This window comes from Primulina eburnea, chromosome 16, assembly GCF_022965805.1.
Source record: "Primulina eburnea isolate SZY01 chromosome 16, ASM2296580v1, whole genome shotgun sequence".
In the NCBI taxonomy this organism is placed as follows: Eukaryota; Viridiplantae; Streptophyta; class Magnoliopsida; order Lamiales; family Gesneriaceae; genus Primulina; species Primulina eburnea.
In genome coordinates, this window is record NC_133116.1 from 7,019,664 (window position 1) to 7,032,403 (window position 12,740).

General features: G+C 34.4%; 2 protein-coding genes across 2 annotated transcripts; both read left to right on the top strand.

The window, feature by feature from the left end:
* Nucleotides 1-4,606: 4,606 nt before the first annotated feature.
* LOC140816788 (transcription factor MYB16-like) lies at nucleotides 4,607-6,176 on the top strand. Its single transcript, XM_073176234.1, has 3 exons — nucleotides 4,607-4,827; nucleotides 5,035-5,164; nucleotides 5,257-6,176. The coding sequence occupies exons 1-3, from the start codon at nucleotides 4,695-4,697 to the stop codon at nucleotides 6,002-6,004; spliced, it is 1,011 nt and encodes a 336-aa protein (XP_073032335.1). The 5' UTR covers nucleotides 4,607-4,694; the 3' UTR covers nucleotides 6,005-6,176.
* A 3,546-nt stretch (nucleotides 6,177-9,722) lies between these two features.
* LOC140816837 (uncharacterized) lies at nucleotides 9,723-10,604 on the top strand. The gene is made up of 2 exons (XM_073176319.1): nucleotides 9,723-9,864; nucleotides 9,940-10,604. The coding sequence occupies exons 1-2, from the start codon at nucleotides 9,781-9,783 to the stop codon at nucleotides 10,297-10,299; spliced, it is 444 nt and encodes a 147-aa protein (XP_073032420.1). The 5' UTR covers nucleotides 9,723-9,780; the 3' UTR covers nucleotides 10,300-10,604.
* The last annotated feature ends 2,136 nt before the right edge of the window (nucleotides 10,605-12,740 follow it).

Genomic DNA, 12,740 nt, shown 5'->3' on the forward strand with positions numbered 1-12,740 from the left:
CATCTGGTTTAATTTTATTAATAGCTAAAATAATTTTATCAATACGATCTTTAAGAGAATTAATCTCTTCTCCTATTATTGTAAGGCCACTATGTTATTTTAAGTTCTAAATACCCAATTAAAAAATTAGTAAACTGTATTTAAAGGAAAATTTGACAAAATAGTCATCTAAGTTAATCTATTTTAGATTTTAATCATCTAAATAATCAAATTTTGGTTTTGAATGTATAAGTTAGTTCTTTTCATTTTTTGGTTCTATTTTGCATTAATATTGATGTAGCATTGAACATATCAGTATTTTCTAGTATCACGTCAATTTTTTTGTGCATGTTAGTACTTTTCGACGAAATATAACTAAAAGACCCAAAAAATAATAATAAGTATATGACCACCACCCAAATTTTTTTTAATTTTTTACTATACTCAAAATTTTATATCCCACTTCGACGAATTTTTTTATGGTTTGAATATAGGCGGTTAAAAATATATGTAACACTAGAAATTTATCAGTAATGAACTTTTAGTCTCAAATTCAATACTAAAAAGTAGGTTTTAACTCAATATCTATAATTGAATATATAAATGTCTCACATATAAATTATTTAAAAAAAAATTCGTATAAAAACAATGATGATTGAATGCTGTTGAGAAATTTGGCATCACTTCAACACAATCCACTCAAAATTGAATGAGACAATAACTTTTGATAGATAATGTGTAAAGTAAATAGTATGAAAAATTGGATACGCATAGAGTTAATGCTGGGTAAAATCTGACTAACAAAATGAAATATTAATGGATATAATAGAAAAGGAGCCTTCAAATTTTAATGCAACTCCTGGCCCTTCTATCTCCCAAAATAGAAATAATTAATCATAAATATAATTATGACTGACGTCAAATATTTGCATATTTAAATTTTTTTTGTAAAGAGCATAAAATGCAAATGAACAATAGAAATGTGGTTTATTTTTTTAAAAAAAATCATTTTTATTATTTAATTTTTTTTTACAACAATGGGTTCAGATCCTTGGAATAATAAAGTAATTTCGTATCCATTTTTGAAATTAAATTTCTTGGTTCAAATGCACCCTAAATTATTTCATATGGACAAAAAAATTAGGCTCAAGCTAGCTTAAGCTATTATGTAATTAGCAGGTTTAGATTTCGAATTCGGATCATATTTGATTTAAATGTGAAAGAACGAAACTTAAAAGAAATGTTGGATGCAATCAAAGCCCCACATTGGAAGATCTAGAGAAAGATTATGGGTTAATAAAGATGGAATGATATCTCCATTGGTATGAGGCCTTTTGGGTGATTCCAAAAGCAAAACCATGAGGTTTAAAACTAAAAGTGGACAATATCATACCAGTGTGGAGATATCCGAATTCCATTGGACATAACAAGTGGTATAAGAGCCATGGACATAACAAGTGGTATAAGAGCCATGGTCTAGATCGAACCGTGTGGGTAGAATCCTCGATACCTAAACGAAGGAGGTGAGGGCTCCCGGTAAAAATCCTTGATTAAACTCTCGGTGTGGTTTATGCTCTCAGTGTTCATGTAAGGTGTGCGCTCCAACGCAGTGAAGTGGAGTAACCTCGATTGGAGGACGAACAAGGCTTGAGGCTCGGCTCGGCTCGGACCATGAGAATAATAGTGGAACTTCGTTTGAGAGGAGGATTGTTGGGATGCAACCAAAGTCTCACATTGGAATATCTAGAGAAAGATCATGGGTTTATAAAGATGGAATGATATCTCCATTGGTATGAGGCCTTTTGGGTGGTTCCAAAAGCAAAACCATAAGGGGTAAAACCCAAAGTGGACAATATCATACCAGTGTTGAGATATTCGGATTCCATTGATCCTAACAAGAAGAAATTTGATTTGATTTAGAATTCCTTTTTTAAAAAAAAAAATAAAAGAAACAAACGATAATTTTGAAATTTTGGTGAGCATATATAATTTAGATTTGAGTTGGGTTGTTGTAAAATTTTACTTGTATATGATGTGATTTTATTTTTCTAATTATATTACTCATCCTCTGATATACATATATTATACTCGTTAAAGGGAAGCCACTTAAAGTAATTATTTTAGTATTTTATGTGCCTGAAAAAAAAAATATTCTTTCAACATTTTTAAAAATTAATGATAAAAATCTATATTAGCAAATTATTAGAATTTATTAATAGTCGATGAAATTATATCTTCGGCCATATTACTTGTAATTTTTTGGTCATATTATCGGTCAATTCTTTTTTTCAATTTTAGTTTTTTTTCACCAGAGTTGTTGTGACATTAGACATGTTAGTCATTTCTATTGCCATATCAGAAATTTTTGGGAACACGTTAATATTTTTAGAGCTATCTCAGTACTCTGATTAAAAATGAATAAAATTAAAAATAAAAGTGCGAATTAGTAAAGTAAAATCGAAAATTGGCCGATAGTATGAATGAATTAAAATGAAAAACTTACAAGATCAAAAACTATTTTTCCCTTTACAATCTAAAAATCTCATGACCTTGTAAAGATTACATTGAAATCGTTAACATGACATTCGTTTTAGTCCACCATAATTCATCCAATCACAAAAAATATTTTCTAGAAAGATTAAAAAATATTTCATTCCCCGAGTCAACTAAGTACCAATTATAAGAATTATGAAACTAGATATTTATCCACATTTACTTCTTTCTTCATCATTTTTACATTATAAGTTACCTCAATTATTCAAATGAGTACTACATTATACAATCTAATTCTAAATAAATTAAAGTTATTAATGATTCAAAATAATAGAGTTCTTTAGGCGCCCAACGTGCAATGATTTTCGCCTAATAAATTAAATACACCACTCAATATGAGGAGTCCAATTCACCAAAATATATTCAAATTTTAAACTTAAATTTATACTAGATTTGTTGCATGCAAAAATGACATTTATATGTCTTATTTATTTGTTTATCTAATTCTTGTTTCTTTCCACGAGACTTTTCTCCGAATTAAATCGAAACAATGTCTACTCGACATCACCCTAATCCCTCTACAAAATCAAAAGTGGTCCAAGTCTTTAATACCCAAAGGACTCATTGAACCCACATATATATTAAATGAGCCACGCACTCGTGATCATGCAAATTAAATTGAGTAGGTCTCTTGTGAGACGGTTTCACGAATTTTTATCTGTGAGACAGGTCAACCCTACCGATATTTACAATAAAAAGTAATACTCTTAGCATAAAAAGTAAAAAAATTTCATGGATGACCTAAATAAGATATATGACTCATAAAATACTACCCGTGAGACCGTCTCACATAAGTTTTTGCCAATTAAATTAGGAAAAACTGAGGTGAATTTAAAGAAAAAAAATTGATGTATAGATTACAGATACCTAATTTATTTTTAAGAAATTTAAATTTAAATAAAAAAATTATTACAAATGAGAGTTAGTACAAGTAATAGAACCATATACTATTAAAACAAAATTTACAAACTCGAATTTACTTGAAAATTGACACATTTATTTATGACATATATGGTTTGAAAATTGGTTAGATATTCCTCCGACAGAAGGTTTAATATGATTGCCATTTTAGTAAATGTACGTAGAGTGTGGACTGTGGTATATTTTAAGTCATGCAGGGAACTATGATCATTCATCATGTAAAAGAATAAGTAGGGGGGAATAAAATATAGGAAAAATAATTTTTTGTAGTCTATTAACTTGTGTAATTGAAATCATCAATTTTTTGTGTCACATCAGAATTCCTCACGTCGATTCAATATTTCTCAACGTCGCGTCATCATTTGTTGGTGTCACGTCAAAACTCCGACAAAATATGACACTCAAACAAAAAATGGGATAATTAAGCAGACCAAAAAAAATATTTTTCCTAAAATATACCGAGGGGAATCACCCTGATACATCAAGCCTAACTTGTATCCCAAATCCACGGGCAGAGCCATGTGTTGCTTCGCTCGGGCGGTAGCCCGGATGACTTTTTTTTCCGATGTTTTTTATACATAAAATTTTGTCTTATTTTTTTTGTAGTCCGGGACTCTATTTGTCAATATTAGCTCAATAATGGTTTAAAAAATTCTAGCCCGGGTAAAAATGAAAATCTGACTCCGCTACAGATGACAAAGTCGAGATCCAGGGATCGGGAACATGTGTGTTTAGATAATAGTTTCAGCGCATCAAAAACTAAATTTTCTAGAAATAGTCATCTTGCACTGCAGCCGTCGCCCTTGGGGTGATTTTTTCAGTAATTCGACTATTTCTAATTATTTGCCAAAATTATTTTTTTTTGACATCATAAGCGTACATGTACATATTTATGAGCCGACAGTATTATGTTAGGAAGTTCAAAGTTACATGAATGTTTCCTTCTTTCACGCACACAGCGCATGCAAGCAATTAACTCTGAGATTGAGCAATCATTCAATGACTCTCTGTGGGCTCTGTCATAAAAATATTAGGTCAAAAATTATCAGACGTACTAGTTGTAGTAAAGTACATATTAATTTCTTCACATGACTTGTATATATATACAACACATCCATTGCATATATATCTTTCACACCAAACTTAAAATCCCACTAATTAATATTCTAACATTGAATTACTTGTTTTACTGTACATCTTGTTATAGGAATTTTGTTAACCAGTCTGCTTGTAACCCTACCATGGAATTGTCGAACTGCGACGAGAATGTGGAGGTGAAGAAAGGGCCATGGACACGAGAAGAAGACCAAAAGTTGGTTTCTCACATTAAGCAGCATGGACATGGGAGCTGGCGCGCGTTGCCTGCAAAAGCAGGTATGGTATTTCTACATGCATGCAACTACTTTATTTGCATCGTCGAGGGGTGCGAATCGAACATGTTGTTTGTAGAATCTTGCAGTTTCGAGGATACACTTCTGCTTTCTCACTTTAAAAAAGAAATTGGAATTAGTTTCTGTAATGCATAAATGCTATATTATAATTAGAGTTTTATCAAGAAAATTTGTGTGTGTGTGATTCTAGGGCTTCAAAGGTGTGGGAAAAGTTGCAGATTGAGGTGGACGAACTATCTAAGACCTGATATCAAGAGAGGAAAGTTCAGCACTCAAGAAGAGAAGGCAATCATTCGACTTCATGCTCTTTTAGGCAACAGGTAACTAAATATAAATCATTATATCAGAATATTTTTTTTTTTTGTGAAATATTCAAATCTTATTTCATATATATGTAAATTACTAATTATAGGTGGTCGGCAATAGCAACTCATTTACCAAAAAGAACAGATAATGAGATCAAGAACTACTGGAACACCCGCCTCAAGAAAAGGTTATCTCGAATGGGAATCGACCCGGTAACCCACAAGCCTAAGAACAACCCAGATGGCTCGGCTCAGTCCGCCAACCTCAACCACACGGCTCAATGGGAAACAGCTCGGCTAGAGGCCGAAGCCAGGCTCGTTCGCGAGTCCAAACTTCTGGCTAACCTCCAACTCCACAGAGCCACCGCTCAGCCACCCCAGCCGCCGCCACCGCCATGTTTAGACGTGCTGAAAGTCTGGCAAGCCACCGCCGCATCCAACAACTTTTTCAACTCAGCCGTCAAGATTCTCGAGTCTCCAACATCCACGCTAAACTTCTCCGGTAACCTGACTACGGTCCCAACAGCTGGTCCCAATGGCGGCATACTGATGGTGAACGACGTTGTTTCGATGAGCAACTCTGGTGCATGTGGGTTTGGAAAAGCCAACAGTTACATGCAAATCAATGGCGAAACGGGGGATTCAGTTCACCTTCATGACAACAATATAACGTACTCCATGGATCACAATTACAACACAGGTTCATTAACCGATCTCGTGTCTGTTAATTTTAACCCCGTATGTTACGAAGACAACATGGTTACTACAATTTTAGGAGAACTTGAGGATTACAAGAGTTATTGGAACGACTTGTTGAATCTGGTGAGCTCGCCGATGGAATCACCGGTATTTTAAGGCTGATTCACTTGCGAAAAAGGATATGACTTCTAATAGATGGCGTGGTTTTATTTCTACGTTTTTGTATCAAGATTTGACAATAAAAAGGTTTTTAATATCAGGTCTTAGAATCAAGGTGCTCAATTATGGGGCTTGGTGTAAGCTTGCTTTAATTTACTATCTGTATTGTCCTAAAAGTTAGATTAATTTGTAACAGCTTAATCTTGTTTGTTTCAGTTTTAAGTGTTGAATGTGATGTCTTAATACCTTAGACTTAACATATAAAACTTCTCGTAAATAAATCGAGACGCAAATAATTATGCACAAGTGTGCCTCGGGGTAACAAATTCACTAGAAAATAGTCAGTTTATAACATACCAAAAGAATACTAGCGAATAGCAAAAAAATAATTCCAACACATCAAGAAAACAAATTGCAGCCTAAATTTCTATCATCGGAAATAATGAGAAATTATTTGTAAAAAGGCTCCGTTGAGTGCCATATCACTGATAGAACCAATTCCTATAATTATGAACCCATATGTTCGCAAGATTAATGAAGCTCAAACGAATGGATGGAGGATCATTGGTTTTTTTGTTATTGGAATAGGTGAAATATTTAACCGAACACAATGGATGCAAATTCTGTGAAACCAAAATTCAGATGAATAAACAATTCTCTAACAACACTTTAATTAAGTGTTGTCCTCGAAAATCTTCAATACTCCACAACAACACGGTAAATACACGACAAAACTTAATGACTCGATTTTTCAGAAGCAACACATGGGTTCTCTGTTCTTCCTTGCTCTCTCTCGTCGTCTCTCTATTTTATAGTATCTATCTGTCAATATATATAGTCTCTTTAATCTAAAGATGATTTTTTGAATAGATACTTACAAAACATGGAAACTAAGGTTTTATTAAAAAATAAATTTTTTTAAATAAAAAAAATCATATTTAGAGTTAATATAAATATTATCGTAAATAGCTTTAGTCTAGAAAATCAAAATTCATGTAAAAAAAAACAAGATAATTTAAGAATAAATTATTTCGCCAAGATATGTTTTGCTTTCATACTTAATTTGTTCTTCAAGATTGTGATATTTCAACTATAATTTATTTGACAATTGTAACATCGTACGTATGGAACACTGAAAATCAATTTGAAGAGAATTTTCTCTTTCTGTGTAAGATGAGTTCCACGTGGTACTATCGAATGAGATTACTCTTTGGCACCGTTTGGTAACCTGTATAAGTGGTTGATTTGTGTTAAATTCGGATTTAGTACCATGATTGGTTGGAAGACAATGTATGTGTGCTTGTATATGGGCCCTGTTACAATGTACTGTGTGGCAGACATTCTTAATACCATCTGCAACCCAAGACATTATATGCAATACGTACAGTGCCATGTAGTACACAAACACATTTTACCGAAATAACCTCCAAGCCCTAGCATTTATCAGAACATTCTTCGAGAAATCTCATTTGTCTTCCTTCCGAAGCCGTGAATGGGATAGCAGCATCCATGAAATACCTGTGAAGAATAAAACTGGAATCCATCTATTACGGTACATTTTCGTACAACATTCATCGAGAAATCTCATTTTTCTTCCATCCGAAACCTACTTTGTTAACTTCTCTGTATTTTTGTTGGTTTCGGTACATTTTCGTAGTACTTACTTCCTTTTTTCTTCCGTATTTTTTTGTTTTACAACTTATATTGTTGTGATATACGTTGTTACATGGTGTTCTTTTTTTAGTAGACCACTTTAAATGGTTAGAACTTGTGGCATAAATCTTTGTGTCATGGCTGAAGTACATCGTGACATCGCAACATTTGTAGCGGTACACCAACATTTGAGCAGGTCCTTCATGTTCTTAGTGCTGTTAACACGTTTTTTGACGAAGTTTGTAGCACGGTTGCCTCGTAGATACCGTAGAAGAGACCGTTCTTACAATTTAACTGGGAGAATACCTGCTCAAATCAATCATCTACATAGGATTATTGAATTAGGAGATGTGCAGTGTGTTTCGAATTTGAGAATGGATCGTAATGCATTTGCACGTCTTTGTTATTTGGTAAAAAATGTGAGTAGCGTAGTGGATTCGAGATATGTTCGTATTGAGGAGAAGATGGCAATGTTTTTATCTATTTTAGCACATCACAAGAAAGTTAGAGTAATTGGTCATGATTATTTACGAAGTGGACAAACAGTGAGCTCTCATTTCCACGAAGTACTCCGCTCGATTCTCAAACTACACCTCATACTACTTGTCAAACCAATGCCAGTGGATGAGAATTGCTCCAAAAATACGTGGAAATGGTTCAAGGTAAGTGTCTTTACTCATTATATAGACGTCATGCATTTAAATTCATCATCTGAAGCATAGCAGCCACAAATATTTTTGCGACTAATTTGAAGTGTATGAACAACATACATAATAGGGTTGTTTGGGTGCATTGGATGGAACGTATATAAGTGTCCAAGTATCAAGTAAAGACAAAGCCAAATACAGAAATAGAAAAGGAACAACATCAATAAATGTTTTGGGGATATGCAATCGTGACATGCAGTTTATTTACGCACTAACCGGATGGGAAGGATCAGCGGCAGACGCTCGTGTTCTACGTGATGCAGTTAATCGCCAAGATGGGCTAAAGATTCCAAGAGGATAGAACTCATCTGTCGTAAGTGCTCTTAAGGAGTGTAAATGTGTTTTCGATTATGATTGTAAAGATTTCAAGAGTTTAGAACTATAGTGTGTATATCACTTTTGGAATTTTATATTCGTTCTCTCTAACTTTTAATACTATTGTGAAATGACAGGTTGTTATTACTTGTGCGACAATGGCTATCCAAACGTTGAAGGATTCTTGACGCCGTATAGGAGAACTCGATACCATATGGATCAGTGGGTGGGCGGTTCTTTTGCAACCCAGAATTACAAAGAGTTTTTCAACTCTAAACATTGTCATGCTCGTAATGTTATCGAAAGAGCATTTGGGTTATTGAAAAGACGATGGGCTATTCTTCGTAGCCCATCGTTTTACCCCTTGAAAGTTCAGAATCGTATAGTAATGGCTTGCATTCTGCTACATAATTTCATTCGCTCCTAAATGGTAGATGACCCTGTAGATGTGTTTGATGAGTCATATGTTGAACTTACAGAAACTGGAGATTTTGACTTCATTGGCAATGTTGAATCTTCTCCTGCATGGGACACATGGAGGGAAAACTTAGCACTGTCTATGTACCATAGTAACTGATAAATGATGTTGTTCATGTATTTTTCTGTATTAGTGCTATTTTAGACAATATGTCAAAGGGTGATGATTTATGTTTTCTCTTTTGATTGACGTTTTATGTCCTTATTTTTGTGATATGTAAAACTCGGTGTTGTTTGTGTATTTTAAAAATTCTATGTATGGAGGTTCCGTTTTTCGACTAAAATAGTGTACATAAATAATTCTGGATTGTACAGGGATTATTATATATTGTTCTACTCATCATGGATATTAGCTCACATATTGCCACTGCAACTAGCACCGCTAAGAAATCTGAGAGAATTCGCCGAGTGTGGACACAGAAGGAGGATGAATTCCTCATTCAGGCACTAAAAGAACTAGTCAACGTTGGATGGAAGAGTGAAAATGGGTTTCGCTGCGGATACTTGACTGTGTTAGAGAAATCTATTGCCTAGGCTTTTCCAAACACCGATTTAATAGGCAACCCACATATTAACTCAAAGATTCATGTCTGGAAAAGGACTCATGGTTCTTTGTTAACAATGCTTAGCAGGAGTGGAATTGGGTGGAATGAAACAGAGAAGAGAATTGAAGCAACTGACGAAACATGGGATTCATTTGTGAAGGTAAACCTCTGTTGTACATCTTTTTTCAATTATATGTAATTGTCGTACAATACTTAATCTGTAATATACAAACAGGCTGATAGCAGTGTTCGTACGTGGCGTTACAAAACATGGCCTTATTTTCCCGATTGGTGCGAAATATTTGGAAGTGACCGTGCAACGGGACAGCATGCTGAGAGCTTTGCAGAGGCCCTTCAAGGAGTACTGAACATGACTGATGATAATGATATTGTGCCCGAAGACAAAATTCGACCGAATACTCTCTTCCAAGAGACTGAGGAAGCAGGTGAATCCATGTCGGTGTCAAATGCTCCTTCCGTGAACAAAGTTGGTAGTAATCAAAGAACACTAGGAAACGGAAGAAACATTCAGAAGGTGAGCAGCTATTCATTGATGCCATTAACAATTTCACTGAGATGTCAAGATCTACAATGAACGAATTTGTGAAGCGAATTGGCGTTGAGTATGATACAATTAACGCAACTAAAGATGTGTTTGATGTCCTAGAATCAATCCACGAACTTAGTGAAGATGATATTGTTGTTGCTGCTGCATTGCTAGCAGAAAATCCAAAGCAACAGAATCTTCTGTTTAAAGCTCCGCAACATGCAAGGCTAAAGTTGGTTCGAAGGCTACTTAAGGAAGACTGAACTAATAACAACGTATTTCAAAGCACATTTCATACATTCCACTTCACGAAGGCTCTGAAATGGGAATACATTGTTTTGTATTTTGTTCATCTACCTTACAGTATCTTTTTGGTTTGTTGAATGGTGTAGGTAGTTGCTTTGGTACTCTTTTTCAGAAACCTTTGGCATATTTTGTACATGAAACGATTGTGGAAATATATGAATTTGCATATCTTTTTTTTTTTGTCGAAATATGATGAAATTGCAATATTACTTTACTTTATTTTTCTATTGTTCACATTTAAAAAAAAAATATTCTGTCCCAAATGCAATAATCGTTTTACGAAGTTTTCCTCGTTTCTCCAGTCTCCCTTATTTTGGTGTTGCTCTCCCTGTGTCGTTGTAGAGGGCATTTGTTTCTCTCTTGTTATTAATTTTTCCTTCTTCTGACTTTCGGCATTTAGATTAGCTACTATAAAGAAAATAAGTTTGTATATCTTTGCCTGGACAATTGAAGGTTACTTTTAAATTTCTTTGAGCTACTTTGTTTTTCATTTTCTGTCGACTATGTTCTATATGGTTTCAGTTTTTGTTTGTCTTTGCACTTCATATTTAATGTTTTGGAACCATTCACATTAACTTGGGTGAGAATGTACACTTGTTGGAACAAAAGCAAAATCATTGCTGTCTATATACACAAAAGCATTACGGACCAGGACCATTGCACCCAAGACAAGTTGGTGAAAACCAACAACAAAAGAGGTTCCAAAACTAATTATCTTACCACGGATGCAACATTTAGCCACTGCCGTTCGTAGCACATTTGGATTCTTCATAGCATTTCATTTCTACCGATTCTCTCTTACCCAATGCAGCATGAACGTGCTCATTTGTACCATCATCATCTGCATTATTGATCACTTTGACCCATTCAAGATCAGTAACCATCTTAGGCTTCTTACCCTTGTGTTGTAGTGATGAGGAATCTTCATTCCTGTTGGCAGAGAGTAAACCATTGACAGCAGCAGTAGGTGGAAAACTTTCATCCACTTTGGTTGCTGTTGGAGGCATAGGTGTTGGGGAAGCTAATTTGACAGCTTCATCGGTTTTCAGATCATTCTCCTCGTCCGATGAAATTACTATAATATCGATTTCAGCTTCATCGTCACTTGATATGAGCTCAATAACATTTGGTAATACAGCTTTGTAAGTGCTATTCACAGATTCCTCAGATGATACATCCAAATATCTGGACATTTCTCCTTAAACTAAAATTCTGGTGTTTACAAAAACTTACATGTCCGAGTACCAAATGAAGAATGAGTTAAATAGAAGTAATACATGTATTTATGATGGTACACCTACTATCAATAGTTCAATGTCCATCTAATATTCCCACTAGCAGGTTTTGACAACTAAAATTTATTGTGATGTCCCATCTCTACTGGAAACAGAGAAATATTAAATACGTTTGCATCATGAAATGGAGAAGCATTAAATTTTCTTTAAACTTCATCCACGAAATCAACACAATCCCTATTGATACAAAATACAAAAGAAGGGACACCGATTCGCTTGCATTGTCCAAAAATACAAAATGTCAAAACCAAAAATTAAGCGTCGTACCTAAGACTGTATCATTCTACATGAAAATGAATGATACTAGATACATGTACAATTTGAAGAGATCATACACATATTTTTTATTAACTTACTTTGACAAAATAACACACATTAGTAAGAATAATAGGAACACACTTACGAAACAACAAGTGCACCCGAAACAGCAACAAATATCATCTGATGAAATAGGCATGACCTTCGGGACCATTTTCTCAATGTCTCTGGTTGCTTCTTTTACGTCACCAGCATGTACAACAGATTCTTTTCTGGGGGCGATTGATTCTTTCTTTCTTGGGTAACAATCTTGAGTAAATGACTGTTCCTGCGTAGGGACCTTTGTCATTGATACATGTTTCCTTCGTGTCACTGCTAGATCCACTAGTATATTCCATTGACATGCTATTTTGGTGGATCACATCATTTCCTTGATACTGGTCATACCAGATGAATTTGTTCCGATGGTTATGTAGTAAAATTCTCCTGGACGAGTGGATCTATCACCAGCTTTCCGTAAGAGCATCAACCCATTGCCACACTGGCATTCAGGTGTAGGCTTTGTCTCCATAACAACTAAGCATTGAACATATTAACTCACAATACAGAATAAAAACATGTAATTAATTA

What these genes read in the sequence shown, in the direction of transcription:
- LOC140816837 (XM_073176319.1), top strand. Translation starts at nt 9,781, where the DNA reads ATGCTTAGCAGGAGTGGAATTGGGTGGAATGAAACAGAGAAGAGAATT. An exon ending in CATGGGATTCATTTGTGAAG is followed by an intron (nt 9,865 to 9,939) that starts GTAAACCTCTGT and finishes ATATACAAACAG; the next exon opens with GCTGATAGCAGTGTTCGTAC.
- LOC140816788 (XM_073176234.1), top strand. Translation starts at nt 4,695, where the DNA reads ATGGAATTGTCGAACTGCGACGAGAATGTGGAGGTGAAGAAAGGGCCA. An exon ending in CGCGTTGCCTGCAAAAGCAG is followed by an intron (nt 4,828 to 5,034) that starts GTATGGTATTTC and finishes GTGTGATTCTAG; the next exon opens with GGCTTCAAAGGTGTGGGAAA. An exon ending in CATGCTCTTTTAGGCAACAG is followed by an intron (nt 5,165 to 5,256) that starts GTAACTAAATAT and finishes TACTAATTATAG; the next exon opens with GTGGTCGGCAATAGCAACTC.